Source organism: Phoenix dactylifera, chromosome 8 (genome assembly GCF_009389715.1).
Source record: "Phoenix dactylifera cultivar Barhee BC4 chromosome 8, palm_55x_up_171113_PBpolish2nd_filt_p, whole genome shotgun sequence".
NCBI lineage: Eukaryota > Viridiplantae > Streptophyta > Magnoliopsida > Arecales > Arecaceae > Phoenix > Phoenix dactylifera.
Window position 1 is genome coordinate 20287656 of NC_052399.1, and position 17096 is coordinate 20304751.

The 17096-nt window shown below is 39.6% G+C and overlaps 3 protein-coding genes and 1 non-coding gene across 6 annotated transcripts; 2 read left to right on the forward strand and 2 right to left on the reverse strand.

The window, feature by feature from the left end:
- Positions 1 to 932: 932 nt before the first annotated feature.
- LOC103707385 (pentatricopeptide repeat-containing protein DOT4, chloroplastic) lies at positions 933 to 5215 on the reverse strand. The gene has a single exon (XM_008791844.3). The coding sequence runs from the start codon at positions 5162 to 5164 to the stop codon at positions 2531 to 2533; it is 2634 nt and encodes an 877-aa protein (XP_008790066.1). The 5' UTR covers positions 5165 to 5215; the 3' UTR covers positions 933 to 2530.
- Positions 5216 to 6102: 887 nt separating this feature from the next.
- On the forward strand, positions 6103 to 6175 carry TRNAE-CUC. The gene has a single exon. It is a non-coding gene; the product is annotated as a tRNA-Glu (tRNA).
- A 75-nt stretch (positions 6176 to 6250) lies between these two features.
- LOC103707352 (60S ribosomal protein L11-like) lies at positions 6251 to 10707 on the forward strand. Of its 2 annotated transcripts, XM_039129200.1 has the most exons (6): positions 6251 to 6398; positions 6505 to 6612; positions 7240 to 7282; positions 7370 to 7565; positions 8735 to 8811; positions 10271 to 10707. In XM_039129200.1, the coding sequence occupies exons 1-6, from the start codon at positions 6396 to 6398 to the stop codon at positions 10405 to 10407; spliced, it is 564 nt and encodes a 187-aa protein (XP_038985128.1). In that variant the 5' UTR covers positions 6251 to 6395; the 3' UTR covers positions 10408 to 10707. The 2 variants fall into 2 exon arrangements, with proteins under 2 accessions (XP_038985128.1, XP_008790022.1); XM_008791800.4 differs by lacking the exon at positions 8735 to 8811 and having other exon boundaries at positions 6258 to 6398.
- A 3154-nt stretch (positions 10708 to 13861) lies between these two features.
- LOC103707353 (E3 ubiquitin-protein ligase MARCHF8-like) lies at positions 13862 to 16502 on the reverse strand. Of its 2 annotated transcripts, none has more exons than XM_026804766.2 (2): positions 16056 to 16502; positions 13862 to 15898 (listed from the first exon to the last, which is right to left on the reverse strand). In XM_026804766.2, the coding sequence occupies exons 1-2, from the start codon at positions 16487 to 16489 to the stop codon at positions 15871 to 15873; spliced, it is 462 nt and encodes a 153-aa protein (XP_026660567.1). In that variant the 5' UTR covers positions 16490 to 16502; the 3' UTR covers positions 13862 to 15870. The 2 variants fall into 2 exon arrangements, with proteins under 2 accessions (XP_026660567.1, XP_008790023.3); XM_008791801.4 differs by having other exon boundaries at positions 13988 to 14450.
- Between the last annotated feature and the right edge of the window lie 594 nt (positions 16503 to 17096).

Below are 17096 nucleotides of genomic sequence, written 5' to 3' on the forward strand. Positions count from 1 at the left end.
ATACCCATGGGTAAAGACACGACTTTCAGGCGTCAAGCCTGTTCAGATTATACCGTATGTCAGTGCTAGATCTTTTTTTCTCAATAAAAATTACATGGACCTTGGTGTGCTTGACTATTTGGTTTCCCTGTTCAAGGACTCATCATGTCTTATATCACAAGGGCCTCCTGAGTTTTGGAGAGGATAGAGATAAACTGTGGTTGCGAGTTTCACTTTCATAGTCAAATTGCAACTTTGACTAAAAAATCTATTAAGAATGGTCAAAACTTATCTAAAACTTGTCATATCTTTCATAACTCGATTGAATCAATAAGTCCAAAAAAAAACTAACCAAACTGTACGTTTTTCTTGATTCAAGATCTATCTCGATCAAGTTAGAATATTGGATTATTATTTTGATAATGCTAGTTTTGTATTTAATTTTTGATATAATTATTATTATTAAGTCTATGATATCTATGTATTCTTTATTATTTTAAAATTATTAAAACATATTAAATTTAAATTAGTTATAAATATTTAGATTGATAAAATATTTTTTAGTGATTTACAAATGGTAAGTTGCTGTTCGTTTGTTGAGGCGAAAAGTTTACAAATATGTTATGATTTATTGCATAAGAAATGATGTCAATATAGAATCATGTTGGGGCATGATAATACCGATCTGCTTTCTTAATTGTGTTCGATAATATGTCTACCTATGCATAAAAGAAAGAAAAAAAAAAGAACATACATACAAAATAAATATTTATGAAAGTATATAAGTATGTATATATATATATGATAATTTATTTTGCCTAGCTATGTCATTGGAGACTACCAAGGCGTTGTTTTGCGTGCTCTTCTACAAAGTCTTTTGCGTGAAGACACCAGTTTATTAAAATAAGTACACAAATAAAAGATCACAGCAAACCTCCTACATGGTTGGCTGCAGGCAATCAAACCAAAAACAAACCTGTCTTTGATGCCAGGTTTAACTTTTATTTTTCTCCAAATAAATTTGATAAACCTGCAGTTTTTTTTTTTAGTACAACGACAGCTCACACCCTACGGGTGTAGATACAGCCAACAAAATCAGTAAACAACATAGCAGATAAAGAATTCGACACTATGTCACGCTCCAGCCATACGAAGCTTCCGAAATGGTGAGCCGCATAGGAGGCAATTCAATCAGCTTCACCATTTGCTTTCTTGTAGACGTGTGTGGCCTGATGGAAGCTATACTTCTGCAGTAATCTGTGAATGTCGAGGAGCAACGGCCTACACTCGCCTACACATCTCGGACCTCGGATCCAGTCGATCACCGTGGCCAAGTCGCCCTCGAGGATGAGTCAGTCGGCACCCAGTGCCTGTCAGGCATAGGAGATGCACTCGTAGGCGGTTCTGAGCTCAGCACACACCACCGAGGAGTCGAAGATCTGTTGACCTGCAGCCGCCGCCACTAGTCTGGAATCATGATCTCTGATGACAAAGCCTACGCATCCGCATCTCCCGTCATCGGCCATACTGCCATCGAAATTCGCCTTCAAGAAGTCAGAGAGTGGGGCACTTAGGATACGAACATATATCTGGATGCCACAAGAGCAGGAAGAGGGCCCAGATGTCCCTGGCCAACCCTGCAGTTCAAAAGCAGATGCTCGACTAGTTCTTTAGGATAATTAGAGTCCAAGAACCAGAAATCATCCATCCCTTCTATCCCTCCTTGGTGTGAATCTCATTTCTTACAGCTAGTCATATAAATATTTTGATCTTTCCTAGTGATTTCTACCCAGAAGAATAGAAAGGACATAAGACTTTATTCTGAATTAAAAACTTTAAAGAGAACTGACAAAAGTTTTTTGAGACAATCAGACGTGTCCTGAAGATAAAAGAATATTCTTTTCCGGTATATAATCTTTAAAAATTGAAGCAATTCTATCAGCATTCATCCATAACATCCATCCGCTGATTCATCAGACTACAAATAACAGTTTTGTTTCAAATTCTTTCCCACGTCATTTTTCTTCCTTAACCAGCGATGCATGATATCTGATCGTAGCTATAGGTAGATTGTAAATTTCACCATTGTAGTTGAACTGACTAAGAGGGGAGGATGGAGGACTGCAAGTTATCAATCCTTGCAGACTTCAGTTTGTTTTCCTCTGCATTGTAAGTTCTTGATGTAACATAAGTTTTCCTCAGCCCATCAAATCCAGGCATTGCAAGTAATCACATGGATGAATGACTACCGCATAGCTTGGACTTCAAATGCTTATGGAATGACTGGAGCAGTCACAGTGCAAGGACACCTTGCTAACCTTTCAAAATGTCAATCCTTTCATCACTGTAAGAAAAGCTGTGGTGTTCACACTGCCAAAATTGTGATATGTACAAGTTGTCAAGCAGCAACACGAGATTCATCTTCAAAACCCATCCATGACTTCAACTTCTGGACACTTGTTAGCGTAAATGCCAACTAGAGCTTTTCTTCTGAGAGTTTTGTATTCCTGCCTATAGGCCACCTTAATTCAGTCCAAGTTCTAGTCAAGGTTCACCAATAACCTCTGCAAGAGCACCTCCCTCCCTCAAAATGGTGGAAGTAATTGGAGTCCCTCAAGATGATTTCCCTGTCCACCATCTTGGACATGAACTTGGCAACCTCATGACAGTCACCACACACTCTCAGGTTCTTCGAGACTCGAATGGGCTTACCTTTCAGGGAGTTCAAGATACCAAAGGCAATGGCTAGCTTCTCACTGTGTCCACAAAGAGCATCTTCCTTCACTGTATCGTCTACATTTATCAAGGCATACCTCTTCTTTGGGACATAACCCTCATCCCTCATCCTTTTCCTCACCTCTTTGAGAAATAGCTCGATCCTCTTCGATTGTGGATGCGACTTGTCCCCTGCAACAAAGACATGAATCTTGCTCTTGATCTCTATCCAACTGCAGCCTGGGTTTTTCCGCAGTCCACGGCCGCTGATCTTTTTCCTTAGTTTTCTCACAGCCTCCCACTCCTCTGCCTCTGCATATATATTTGCAAGGAGCACATAATACCCTGTATTCTCTGGTTCTAATTCAAAAACATGTTCAGCAACTCTCTCGGCAAGTTTGACATTCCTATGTATTCTACAACCACAGAGCAATGCACCCCAAACAGTGGAATCTGGCTTGACTGGCATTGACTTTATGAACTCGTATGCTTTGGCTAAATGTCCAGCACGACTAAGTAGATCAACCATGCACGCATAATGCTCCAATCTAGGCTCTATCTTGTATTCATTTCTCATTATATTGTAGAATTCCCATCCCTCATAAATGAGTCCAGAATGGCTACAAGCATACAATATGACAGTAAAAGAAACTTCATCTGGCTCCACGCCACTGCCACTCATCTCCTTAAAGACAGCGATAGCATTTTTTCCATGCCCATGCATGCCATATCCAGCAATCATCACTGTCCATGAGATAAGATCCTTTTTGGACATTCGATCAAAGAGTATACGCGCAAGAAGTAATGCACCACATTTTGCATACATATCAACAAGCGCATTTGCCACATAACCATCTGAAAAATGCCCTGACCTTAATATGTGGCCATGGATCTCTCTGCCTTTCTCTAAAGATGAAAGACTAGCTGCAGCAGGAAGGATGCAGGCCATAGTCACTGAATTAGGCCTCATGTGGACTTGCATTTCGCTGAACAAACTAAGTGCTTCATTAGGAAAATGGTTCTTTGAGTAGCCTCCAATCAAGGTATTCCACGAGATAATATTCTTACTGGTGGTATTATCAAAAACGGATCTAGCATCTTCCATACTCCCACATTTTGAATACATGTCCATAAGTGCATTGGCAACAAAAAGATTCTTCTCCACTCTATTCCTAACTATATAATCATGGATATTCTTCCCTTGGTCTAATGACCCACTACAAGCGCAAGCATGAAGAGCACTTGTGACAGCAAATAGATCTGGCCTGACACCCAGCGATTCCATTTCTCCAAATAATGCAATTGCTTCATCAAACAACCCAGCTCGAGTGGATGCCTGGATCATCGAAGTCCACGATACAACGCTCCTCTGAACCATCCTCTCAAAAATTCGAGATGCACCTTCCAAACTCCAGCATTTTGAGTACATGTCCACCAAAGAGTTACTGACAGTTACCTCCTTACTATAAGCAGCTTTTATTGAATACCCATGAACTGCTTTGCCTAGTGTAAGAATACCCAATTCGGCACAAGCTGGGAGAACAGTCACGAGTGTTGCTGAATCTATATCCATCCCCAAAAACCACATCTCCGTGAACAGGTCAACACCCTTTCTTGGAAGACTATTAAAAACACAACCATTGATTAAGGAGTTCCAAGATATGACATCTCTATCGGGCATTTCATCGAACACATCAATAGCGCTGGTAATTCTATTGCATTTGGAATAGAAGGCAATGAGAGCATTCCCAACTGCATTGTAAGCACCAAAACCTAGTTTTATCAGACTCCCATGAACTTGTTCGCCTTCGGAGACACCGCCCGAAGTGGCAAAACACTTCAAGGTCAAGGAGAAAGTGTAGGAATCGGGCTTAACGGATGAATACTGCATCTCTCTGAAAAGATCGATGCTTTCATCAAAATCACCAACCTTGGCGTACTCATTTAACAATAGATTCCAAGGAAAAATGTGATCTTTGGCGGCACTCCAGTCAAAAACCCTTCTTCCCTCCCTCAAGTCGCCACATTTAACGTACATAAAGACCAGTTTTGAACCCAAAAGGGTGTGAATTTGGATACCGGAGGACGATAAAATACTGTGGACCTTCCTACCGTCGGCCAACGAGCCGAGCTCCGCGCAGAGCTGCAGAACAGAACAAAAAGTCTCGGAATTAATGCAGCGATCCTCCGAATCGCTGTCAGAAATCAATCTCATGACCTCCTTCAGATCGCCCTTTTGGCAGAACTTCCGGATTTTAACATTAAGATCGATCCGTTGCTTCTCATAGACTGAAGTGGAGGCTCTCGTAATAATTCTCCGGGAATCGGAACTCCGCAGAGAAAGTTGGGTCCCTGAGGAAGATGGGAGTTTAGAGAGACTTCGGCGGTGCTTCGGCTTCGAAGGAGAGGAGGAGGAAGGAAGGGAAGGGTGGAGGCTGGAGATCGAAAAGAGAGGCGACGCTGCCGCCATTGAGGAAGGGAGTTCGCCGGGAGAAGGAAACTAACGACACCGGTTTGGGATTCAAAGATATATAACCCGCCGATTTCACGCGCAGAGCGCGTGCCTCCTCGCGGGTATATATAATTATATAAATGGGAATGCATAGATGTTTAATGAACTTGTGGTAATATATTGTTTGTTCTGATTTGCCCACAGGGCTTCGTTAATCACTTCATTGGAACAACAACAAAAAGGCCTTTGTTTTGAGCCTGTGTTACAGTCTGCGTGTGCGTGTGCGTGTGCCTGCAAGCTCGTAAGCACACGTGTTATGGCGTTCTTTAATTCATATCAGCTTATCTAATTCTTTTCCTTTAAGAGCCATAAGACACCTAGTGTCGGATGGTTTGAGCATTATTGTTGAGCAATGGAGTAGCTAGCATATGGTTGATACTAGATGAATAATTGAACTATGTAGGTAATTGTTATTTGTTAATGGTGAAACTAATTCATTAGATTAATAGGATAATTATATTCCTCTTAATTCTAGCATTGCTAAGGCATCGTCTATTCTATAGGCCTAGGGTAAATATGTTAGAGAGTTACACTGCTGTGTCACATGACCAATCTAGACAGTAGATTAGAAGCGTGATAGCATTTATATTATTTACAAATGTGTTAGGGAATACCTGATTATGATTGAAATTATCCCTTCTTTCCTCCTTAGATGAGAAAAAATTGAAAGATTTGTTGCTCTCTTTTGGTACAATTTCTATCCTTAAGTAGTGTTTTCTATGCATTAATTCTAGTAGAGGATGGAGTGGCAACGTGAAGATTTATGATTCATCACGAAGAAGAAATTTCAGAGGCGTAGAAGGTGTTTACAATGAATTATGAGAAGCTAATTGATGTAACCCTCGTTGTAGGAATAGCTATTATATTTAATATAGGATGCAAAGCACAGCTGCCTCTCCGTTGTAGTCTAGTCGGTAAGGATACTCGGCTCTCACCCGAGAGACCCGGGTTCGATTCCCGGCAACGGAAGATATAATTTTTTTATCAAAATGATATTCGTAGGACATCGCTATTTTTTTTATTTCAAAAAATTTATCGGTAGCATTTTCGTCATTTTGATCGGCAACAGAGAGAGAACAAAACCCTGGCAGCGAAAGGGTTTGCACCTTTTTTAGGGTTTCTTCCTTCTCCCGCCTAGTGGCGCGAGTTCGACTTCGTTCGGTGTCGACTGCCGTTCACCTCTCCCTCCATGGTTGGAATCCTCCTGCCTCTTTCTCTCTTTTCCTGTGATCTTTCCTTGCCCTTTATTTTCATTCTTTCTATTGACGGTGGCGTCGTCTTCTACTCTTCCTTGGCAGGCTTCGGAGAAGAAGCTGTTGAACCCGATGAGGGATATCAATGTGCAGAAGCTCGTCCTCAACATCTCCGTCGGTGAGAGTGGTGATCGTCTCACCAGAGCCGCTAAGGTACAACCCTTCTTTATTTCCTTGTAGATAAGATCTCGGATGAATCCTCTGATGGATATCTTCCTCTATTTTTTCGATTTTATTCTTCTTCTCTTTCGAGTATCAAATAATTGCATCATTCTTTTTCCTTTTTCATATTCTTTTTTGGAGTTGAAAGAATTAATCTTTATAGTGTTTCTTCAATGTCTCGAGTTTTTTTTTCTCCGTCTTCATTTCTTTGTATGCGGAGACTTTAGGATACTATTTGGGTGTAGCAGGACCAGAATGTGACTGTTTTTATGGATAATCGAGAAATTTATTATGAAGTTATTACTGGTGAAAACTGTAGAAATTTTGAGCTCTGTTGGTTTGTATTATTTGTAATTTGGTAAAACTTGCACGTATTACTTAATTCCTTAGTACATCCGGCTTGGAATATTTATGATGTATGGAATGAAGAGTGTCGTTTTAATGTTTTTGTGGGAAATATTGAGTCGAGGAAATTGCATTGTAGTTTATTCTCTTCGGCTTAAAGTCAGCTAGTAATTTTATTGCGTAAAACGCTTCTCTCTCTCTCTCTATCTCTATCTCTATTTAATACAGACATTTGGTTTCAGTATTATTCTCTATATGCACTTCGGTTTGCAGGTTTTGGAGCAGTTGAGTGGGCAAACGCCAGTTTTCTCAAAGGGTATTATTATCTTTATTTCATTTCTATTTTATATTTATTTTTGATTCCTTTGCTTGATGGCTGATATATTTTGATCTCATTCTGCAGCAAGATACACCGTGCGGTCCTTCGGAATCAGGCGTAACGAAAAGATAGCATGCTATGTCACTGTCAGAGGCGAAAAGGCAATGCAGCTTTTGGAGAGTGGTTTGAAAGTGAAGGAATACGAATTATTAAGAAGAAACTTCAGTGATACTGGGTGTTTTGGTTTTGGCATCCAAGAGCATATTGATCTGGGTATTAAGTAAGTGAAATTTACTCTTGATTTTTGATGTTAGCCGAACGTCCTGAAATCACAAATTATTGAGTAGAATAGATATAGATATGAAATTTGAGTGTCTTATCCATTAAAGATGTGGGGGGGATTATATTTTTGCAGTTCGGGACTGTTGAGTTAAATATTACAATTTTGAGATTGATCAAACAGTGATATCCATGAAGGAGAAATGGTTGTCCTCCCTTACTATGTCTCTGACTGGTCTGTTCAGTGGTAGATACAGATCCATTTCCCCTCCTTGGGAGGCTCGTGGTTCAATTTTTTTACTGATGTGTGCATGTCTTAATTTTGCGAGATTGGTTTGATAAGTTTTCTTGATCAACCCATTTAACTACTTTACATGTGTATTGTCTTGATGAACTACTGATGAGGTAATTGTTGTTAGAACAAGGTGGGGCTAATTTTCATTCTTTTTTAATAAACACATATTTTAGTAGAGAATTGAAGTGAATGGAACATGATTTAACATGCTCTGGAAGAAACAAACCATAACCCTTTTTGTGCCTTATAGCTAGATCAATGTCAAACTTATAAATCATGATTTATTTTTTGATATGTGAATTCCATTTGGATTTTTGCTAGGATTTTGTTATTCAACTGCTCTGAATTTTATGTTGACCGGTTAGGATTTACAAAAGTATTTGAGGATGGTCTAAAACATTTTTGGTTTGTCTAAAGCTACTACTTCAATTTTCTAATAACCTTGTCATGGACCTCCAAGATTGCAGGTGATTATGGTATGACTTTAGTCCAGATAATTGTTCTTCAGGCTTATAATGTTATCTGAATTCTTGTTTTTTTCATTCTTTTTAATCTATTTTTATACATTTTATTTGTTTTAGGTTTTTTTTTCCTTAAAACCAAGCTGCTAGGTGTCTTTGTTTCCGTATTCCTGATTTATCCAGGGGCTTAATCTGCTGAGTCAATATGGTTGGTTGTGTGTGCCTATTTTGGCTTAGGTAGTTCTGGGTCAATCTGATATGCAATGCCCCATTTGCCTGCATACAGTTATTTCTTTGAGAACATTCAACCTGCGCTGCCGTCACCAGTTTGCTTTGCTATCAATGAAATTGAGTACCTACCTTTGCTATTACGTTCTTCTTCAAGTGTGTAATCATTGGGATTTTGAATTTCAGATTTGGCCTTATTTTAAGTAGTGCTAAGGTAGACTGGAAGATTGAGGAGGTGGACGTGGCTATCTATAACAATGCAGGTAGGGATGCCTAGAAAGGGGAAAAGTAAGAAATTTTATTTTATTTTTCTGGTTACTAGTTATAATGCATATGCAGACACTTACATGGCTACTACTAAGCTTCTACATTGCCAGCTCCGACCCACTTTCCAGAGTGGTACATGTACTGCATGACATTCATGCAAGTGTAAGAATGCTCTCTATTGTACAGGTGGTTGTGTTCTATACGGTCTCTAGGTTGTCTTTGTATGGCACCTCTTGTAGGATGTGTCAGTTGTATGGCATTGTAGTCCTGGTGGGCTGGATGAGCACTGCATGCATTTGCATGTTACCTGTACTACTGTATGTAGTTGGTGGTCGGTGTATACAGGTTTGTAGCATAAATAAAGCCACCTTACCAGAAAAAGTTTTTTTAGGGCATAGGTTAGGTGGTAATGTGCCTTCTCCATGGATTTGTTCAAGATTTTTTTGGTATATTACATTTTTTTAATCTTGAAAAGTCTAAGTTTTGCTAATCAATCACTATGAATTTGGATTTTAGAGGACATGGAATACATATTATGCATAGAATCAAACTTAAGGAGAGTCCCCCCCTGGATGACTCAGAATCCAGTTATTTCTTAGGTCTTTTTTTATAGAAGTTTATCATGGTTTAAACCTGGGGAGAAATGGAACTAGGGTTACCTTGGGAAGCTGAAAAATTAGAATTTAGCCACTTGTTTGTATTAATAAAATTTTGGAATGGCAAAGTATCATTCCATTTGCTGATGGGGAGCTAGTAGAGGTGGTGTGGTGGTGGTTAGACTTTGAGGCTCCGAGGGAACAGTATGTAGTTACCATTTTATTTCACTTAAAAAAGGAACGCCTAAAGTAGAAAGCCTGGTAATAGAACTTAATGTAAATAATTTTTTATTGAAATACAGCCTTTTTTCTTGTTGCAAGGATTGGCCATCTTTGAATCCTGCAGGCAGTTGGGGCTGGCAGTATCTAAGATGGGCCTATTTTTAATTGTTAAGGTATTATTAGGTTTTTTTTAATAGTTGTTTATCTGACTACTGACATGAGCGTGTTTATGATACATCACCTCATGCATAATTTGATTTTTTTCCCAGTCGGAGATGCTTCAAGTAGCTAGCTCTTTGGTGAAATTGACTTCTGGAAACAAATGAACAAATAGATGCAGAAAGTTATATTGCAATATCTCATCTGTTTCCATGCGGACTGACTTGTGATTGAAGTCCATGCCTTAAAACTGCAATTCTACGTTACATGGTGATTTAGCTTACATTATGACATGCATTTTCCTAGTTTCCATGGGTGTTTAAAAACTACACGCAAGTCTTGAAAAGGCTGCATCTATGCACATACACATTTTGCGCTTACAAGTATGATGGCTTACAGCTGACCTTGTTGGCTTGAGAATTCAAGATTATGACTTCCATCAATTGGTATCTGATATATATTCATGTTATTTTGACAGGTATGATCCCTCAACAGGTATTTATGGCATGGATTTTTATGTTGTTCTGGAGAGACCTGGGTATCGTGTGGGACGTCGCCGCCGGTGCAAGTCTCGTGTTGGAATACAGCACGGGGTCACCAAGGAGGATGCTATGAAGTGGTTCCAGGTCAAATATGAGGGTGTTATTCTCAACAAGTCCCAGGCAACCACCGCTTAAGATTTTCATGTCAAAGTATCAAAGCCTTCAACTTTTTTTTTATCTGTAGTTTAAGTTAGGCTTCTTCTGTTATCCATCAAAGTAACTGGTTTATGGAAGAATTTTGCTTCAATTTTGTCATTGTTCATGAGAAATTGTATCTGAAAGAGTAATTGATTTTATTTTGCTGCTTTGATGTGCTGTGGTTTTTCTTTCTGACCTTAGATATTATATGGGAAGTCAGCTGGTGATTCACAAAGGTTGTGCGAATATTATTGCTTACTGGGAAGTCAAATGCTGGATGGATAGTTCATTGCTAGTCTCATTGCAAATATTTAGGTGTTCTTCGGCATCGTCATCCATCTGAATGTTCTGTTTTGGCCATGAAATTTGCACGGCTGTTTAATTTTTACAGTGGATGGATGATTTTTAGAAAAGAAAATCTAATGATTAAGATGAGATTTGGTTTCTATCACCATGGAACGTCCGTTGACAGAGTCTTATAGCTGGTTTACGGGCTTACGGGCAGGGGGTGGTTAGTCGCTGAGCTCTGCCCCCCTCTCCTTCGGCGTATAGCCTAGGTTAGCAGGGAGGCCATAGCATTGCCAGGTGGCAAAGTTACGCCAGTGTTACATCAATGGGCCCTCGCTAGTTCCGTGGCACGTGGCCGAGGTGGGGAGGGAGGTCATAGCATGCAACAGGTGGTGTCCGCTCGTCGTCGACATCTTTCCGTTTTGGTGTCTGGGCACGTGTTAGCAGGCCGTTCTGTCATCGTCTAATGGGCATGTTTGTGATCAACAAAATATATATAAGAAAATTACATAAATATCCTTCTCAAAATTTAAATTTGTATAAATATTTTTTTTAAAATTTATATTTATTTTTGTACTTTTATAAAAATATTACTTTTTTAATAAATGCCGCTAATGCCACAGTTCTTCTAACACCATTAATAAATATCATATTTATTGTAATTAAAATAAAATAAAATTTTAAATTATTTTTTGTTTTTCATTTTGATCTTTTTAAAAATATTTTTTTTGCATATTTACTCATTAAAAATATTTTAATCATTTTAATTTGAACCCGTTAATTTTTTAACAATGTTAGATGGTGTGGATACATATACAAAAATAAAAAATAAAAAAAGATAGAATAGTAAAACAAGTGTTTTACGAGGGTATACGTGCAAATATCAATTTTAGGAAGGTATTTATGCGAAATTCGATATTTAGAAGGGTATTTATGTAAAAAATTAAAAAAAATAAATTCTCTAAAATAAAGAGCCTCAAAAGATGTAAGTCAGTCAGCAACACTGATCACCTCTATGGTTAGCCCGAAAAGAGTCATAGCCTCTCAAAGCAGTGACTGTCCGTTAACATTGTTATGCCGGTTTTGTATCCATTCGATCATTGTAGCCAGTTCTCAGCTCCGCTCTAATGATTAATAAGATCCTGGTGAGCGTAGGGTTAGCCTCTCCACCGGTGAGCACAAAGGCGCAGCAACAACACCGTGTATGTGGGCTCCACAAAGCTGGTGGTTGTTTGGAAGGTGGAGATGGCGAGGAAGATGGCATGAGGGTAGCTCCACTTATGGTAATGACACGAGGTGGTGGAAGGATGCCCGCGCCATGTCAAGCTCCCGCTCGCTGAACCCTTGCTAGGCCTCATCAACCCTGTCTTCGCCCTTTCCACCTCTTTGGGCTTTACAACCCCGTCGACGCCTCTGCCAACCCTACTGCCATCTACGACCTCCCCCTTAAGCAGCACAATCCTCGACATCCACTACCGCGTTGACTCTTCCTTATCTTCGGCTCCGCCACCAACTCCTTAGACATGGAGTATTACCAAATTTTTAACAAAGCTTTCGAATAAACAATTTAATAATTTTTTTTATTAGTCCATCAAAACTGAAAGCTATTAGCACGGACTATTTTGAATATTAAAATATATTTATATAAAAAATAAATATTTTAAATTGATTTTACATATATGAGAATATATTTTGTTACAAATAAATTTTAGTATTTTTAATTTCTTATTAAGTTTGTCGGCTGATATTTTGTTTCAAGTTGGGTTTATCGTGGGATTGACAATACTAAAAAAAAACATACGTGGATTTCAATGAAAAAAAAGCAGGGATATTTCCATCAATACAAATATTCACGAAAAAGATAGAGACAATCATATCAAATATAATTTATAATTTTATAATTCAGATAATTTGAAATTAATGAATAATTCGAAAGTTAGTAAAGAGTATTAGGGTCGCTTACCTCTTCAAAGCTATTTAAGAATACGATTACTTCATATTCAGCTATTTTAAAATCTAAACATGCAAAAAGAACTTCTTAAGGATTGAAACATACTAAATTGAGCTTTATACCCGAATTGGGGCAGAGGAAGAAAGGATTGGCCAGCGCCAGTGGTCAATGGCCATGGCCAGAGGACCGATGACAAAGGGTACAACAATGCAACTAGATGTGTTAGTAGCAGGTAGTGAGAAAAGGCCGACGCCGATGACGGGACAATAATAAAGTTGGTACATGGTTGAGAACAAGAGATTTTTGGCTTGTTTGAACATGGAATCTAGTCTATTCGCCGGGGATTGGGGCTTCGGCAAAGGCTAGGGACCACTGCAGGGGAGAGAATGAGGGCCTCGGCAACGAATGCCTGCGGTGGAGATGGCTAGGAACAAAGAAAAATAGGGTCGGGTTCCTGAAATAGGGGAGGGGTTCTCACCTTGGTACTGGTGAAAATTTGCCACGACCATAGGGAACCCGACGCAAGAAGTCTTTGGCGGCACAACCGAGGCATGGCAAGCCCAAGTGGAGAGAGAAAGGAAGAAGGAGAGAGTGAGAGGAAGAGGAGAAAGGGAGAATCGGTCGTGGTGGCTATGGAAACTAAGGGAAAGAAAAAGGGAGAAGGCTCGCTGGTGGACGAAATCGAGGGAAAAAGGAAAGGGGGCGTGCGCCGTGCCTCCTTGCTTGCGCACATTCCAGCCAACTAGTTTGGTTTCCACCCAAACAGCCCAAGTCAACTCGGCTCGACTGAGTCGAGTCGGCCAAGTTCTTACAGCACCACCTAAGTTTCAAACAGAAAATCTTTGGCTATCAGGCGGAGGGGTGTGACTAATAGGGTCCTAGTTCAATAATGATGCAATTAGAAAGATAGGCTATTTTTGATACATTATGTGTGCGAAACCCTCAACTTTTATTGGAGAACAACATAAAAACAGAGTGTTGAGCTTTGAGTGAAAATGGAAGGTTGTTTCATGGTCTTGAGGTCGCTAATTCAGTGCAAGTTTCACGCACTGTAGATAATTTCACCATTTAAAAAAAAATAAAATAAAATGCCACTTCAAAACTAAAAAGAAAAAAAAATGCAATCAACATCCAAAAGGTAACACAAAGATCAAAACGGGGTTAACATCTGTCAATTGACATCCAATCATAATACACTGATATTGTTCATTCAAAAAACATTCAATGATCGAAGTTAATATATATGTCCACATTAGCTTTGGAATATCTCTCAGCATACTAGAAATGATGATGTCTTGCTTTTCTATTCACTTCTCTAAAGAAATCTCCAGTGTTTTTTACAAAAAAACTCAAAGAACATTTCTGTATGGCTGCTGCCCTATGAAGATTGCTTTGTGCGAACTAGTTCATAAAAAATTTACTAACTTCTTACATTATCTCAAGCGTCTATTTTCCCTTCTCTAGGCAAGCTGTCATGCCCGAAAATCTTCAAATTCCCAAACATATCGAAAGAGGTGGGGGCCATTCATAGTGCGAACAACCATGTAAGTATGTAGGTCAGTACTAGCAGCAGGAAGATCAAGAGAAGACAGAATGGTTGACTCCAACAACTGCCATTCTCTGATGAGTTTCTGTTGATGCTGCTGCCCAACATTCTGCTCTCATGCCATGCCTCCATGAAACTGCTGTCTTCCTTACCAATGATGTTTTTTGCATTCACACCACAAATTTCACAACACCTGCACAATGCTCAAGAGCTGGAGACAATTATTTATATAAAATCTTACGTCTTCTTGATAAGTGAAGGGACTCATGGAGGGAATGCTTTACCTAACAGCAATATAATGGAGTCAACTGATAGGAAAATGGTTGTGCCAGCATTAAGGACATGCGATTTAAGAAAATGACAAGAGACTGTGGGTTGGCGAAGTGCCAAAAAGCTAGAGACAGCCCCAGCAGCACTTGCTTAACTATGGGTTAACGGGTCTGGGGCATGGGAGCAGCTATTAAGGAGCCTTGAGCAGAATTACTAGCATTCTCAAAAGCTCAGAATGATAGAGAACTGTGGAATATATTAAATGCTATTAGCAGATCAGAGCTTGCAAAGTTATTGCAGACTAATGGGAAATAAGAGGGGTTTGGAGTACTTGGGGGAGAGTCAGGTAGGTTTCCGCTCAAGAGAGGCGTACACCAAGGGTCAACAGCAAGCTTATGTCTCTTTACACTACTTTTGGATAAACTTACTGCTAATGTTATGCACCAGATTCGTATTATTATAAATGATATTCCGCTAGTTGATGAGGAAAGGACAAACTTAAATGCTAAATTAGAATTACAAAAGAAAGCCATGGAGTACAAAGGCCCACAGATGAATAGGATGAAAATTGTATCAACTGCAATTGCCAATAACATCAAACTGAATGTGAGGCACCAACCTAACCAATGATCACTACAATGCAGTTGGTTCAAAGTAACAGGCATATGTATGAAAGGAATAAGGAGATCGACAGACATACCCAACATAAACAAAACTAGATGGATAACTTGGCACCTAATTGTTTTTGATACTCTACAATTAATAAAAGACCACGTAGAGATTGATTTTGAACATAACATTTTGCACAAAACTTCGGCTATTTCTTGCTTTCATTTTATTTTTTTTGAAAATTATGGCCTTTGCTAAAAAAGCTCTAAAGATTTCATATATAATTTATAAAATAAAAGAATTTCATCATGTGTTGTGGATTTCCCAAAACTAAAAATAGAAGAAAAAAAATTCAATACCAAACAAGTTCTTGGAGATATTTTTTGGATGTGACTGGTGTGTAGTGCGGCAACTAAAGCCAATTTTTATAAACAACCAGTAAATGGCAGCGCTGAAGTGGATATCTGGTACAATGATAAAGGATATTGGAGGTGCGAAAACTACAGACAAGTTGAGATGGTTTGGGAACATTCAACAAACTTCGGGGAGCAGCCAGAAAGAGAGATGCTCGGGTCTATAATGAAACGGTTTGGAAGAGGGAGGGGAAAAAACTAGGCCAACATGGACAGAGTTTCCTGGAGAAATATGAGGAAACACACAGTAACAAAATTGGATGTTGCTGTTGAATCGTAATAGAGCTTCAAGCAACACCCCCATGAAAGAATCTTGAAGTGTTATTTCCAAGAGCAACACACCTCACAGCTGCAACAGGGAAGAAAACAAGAGTTTTCTCTTTGAAATTATCACAAACAAGTATAGCAAAGACGACCGAACAGAGATAAGAAGTCAAGAACAACCACAAAAGGGAGTATACTAGCAGCACAGTATCTAAGAACTAAAAAACATGGCGCTAGAATACCTGTTGCCCTTCACCTTAAACCAGGCCTCAGCGCAGCGCTGGTGAGCCGTCCCGAGCTCGCCCTTGCAGCCGCACCCGATCTGGATGAACCCCGCGCCCTCCAAATCCTCGGCATCGGGGCTCAAATGGCAGATCCTGCACAACTTCTCGGCCTCGGGATTCCACTCCCCGCCACCCTCGGAGCTCACGTCGATGACCACAACGGCAGCCTTCTCCAGCCCGGATACCTCCGACTTCCCCTTCCCCTGTTGCCCCCCGCTGACCTTGTCCTCTACCGCCCTCCGAGACTTCGCATCTCCACCGGAGCACTCGGTGTCGGCCGAGCGCGCCATCATGTTGGCGGCGGCGGCTACCTGCGGCGCTACTGGAGTAGGCGGCGGAGGTGCGCTCGCGCCGCTCGCTGCTTCATCGTTTGCCTCCGTTCCCGTCGTCATCTCTCACCGTATGTTAAACGAAAGTAATCGGGAAAGATTAATTATATGTGGATAGAAACAAGATTGTTACGGAGCAAGGTGGTGCTGGGTTTATGCTCCCCCATATTTGGTATACCTCGAAAAGTCAAACATAATTTCCAAATAAATCGTAATATATATATATATTAATGTAAATCAGATTACCAAAGTCTACCGTTCATGACCAATTCAAATTAATTAAAACCGATCAGAACAACTTTAGAAGATTATCAAACATTTCCGACTAAAAAAAATAATTTATAGTAGCATTACACCCTTCCCATCGGGAAGAATCTTTTTTAAGAGATCGATGCTTTTGGTAATAATTTTTTTCTGCTCGAACCAGAGAGATTTTATCCTTACATCATTTCCTAGAGTGATTTTGGAAACTTAACATCATAGAGTTGCATGATGATTTTAAAAATAAGGTTGATTTATGATCACTGTTATATAAGATCAACAAGATATAATTAATTATATCATCATTGATTTCGGGGTCATCATCTCCTACCAAATAGATGCCCGGAATTCTATGTTGTCCTGCACAAAGAGGAGGGTTGACCACATAATCCTATTCAAAGAATTAGGA

Excerpts from the sequence above, each read along its gene's own strand:
- LOC103707385 (XM_008791844.3), bottom strand. The coding sequence starts at position 5,164 with ATGGCGGCAGCGTCGCCTCTCTTTTCGATCTCCAGCCTCCACCCTTCC.
- LOC103707353 (XM_008791801.4), bottom strand. The coding sequence starts at position 16,489 with ATGACGACGGGAACGGAGGCAAACGATGAAGCAGCGAGCGGCGCGAGC. Across the intron at positions 14,451-16,055 it reads TTTAAGGTGAAGGGCAACAG|GTGTTGTGAAATTTGTGGTG; the intron begins GTATTCTAGCGC and ends AGCATTGTGCAG.
- LOC103707352 (XM_039129200.1), top strand. Across the intron at positions 7,283-7,369 it reads AACGCCAGTTTTCTCAAAGG|CAAGATACACCGTGCGGTCC; the intron begins GTATTATTATCT and ends CTCATTCTGCAG. Across the intron at positions 7,566-8,734 it reads CATATTGATCTGGGTATTAA|ATTTGGCCTTATTTTAAGTA; the intron begins GTAAGTGAAATT and ends TTTGAATTTCAG.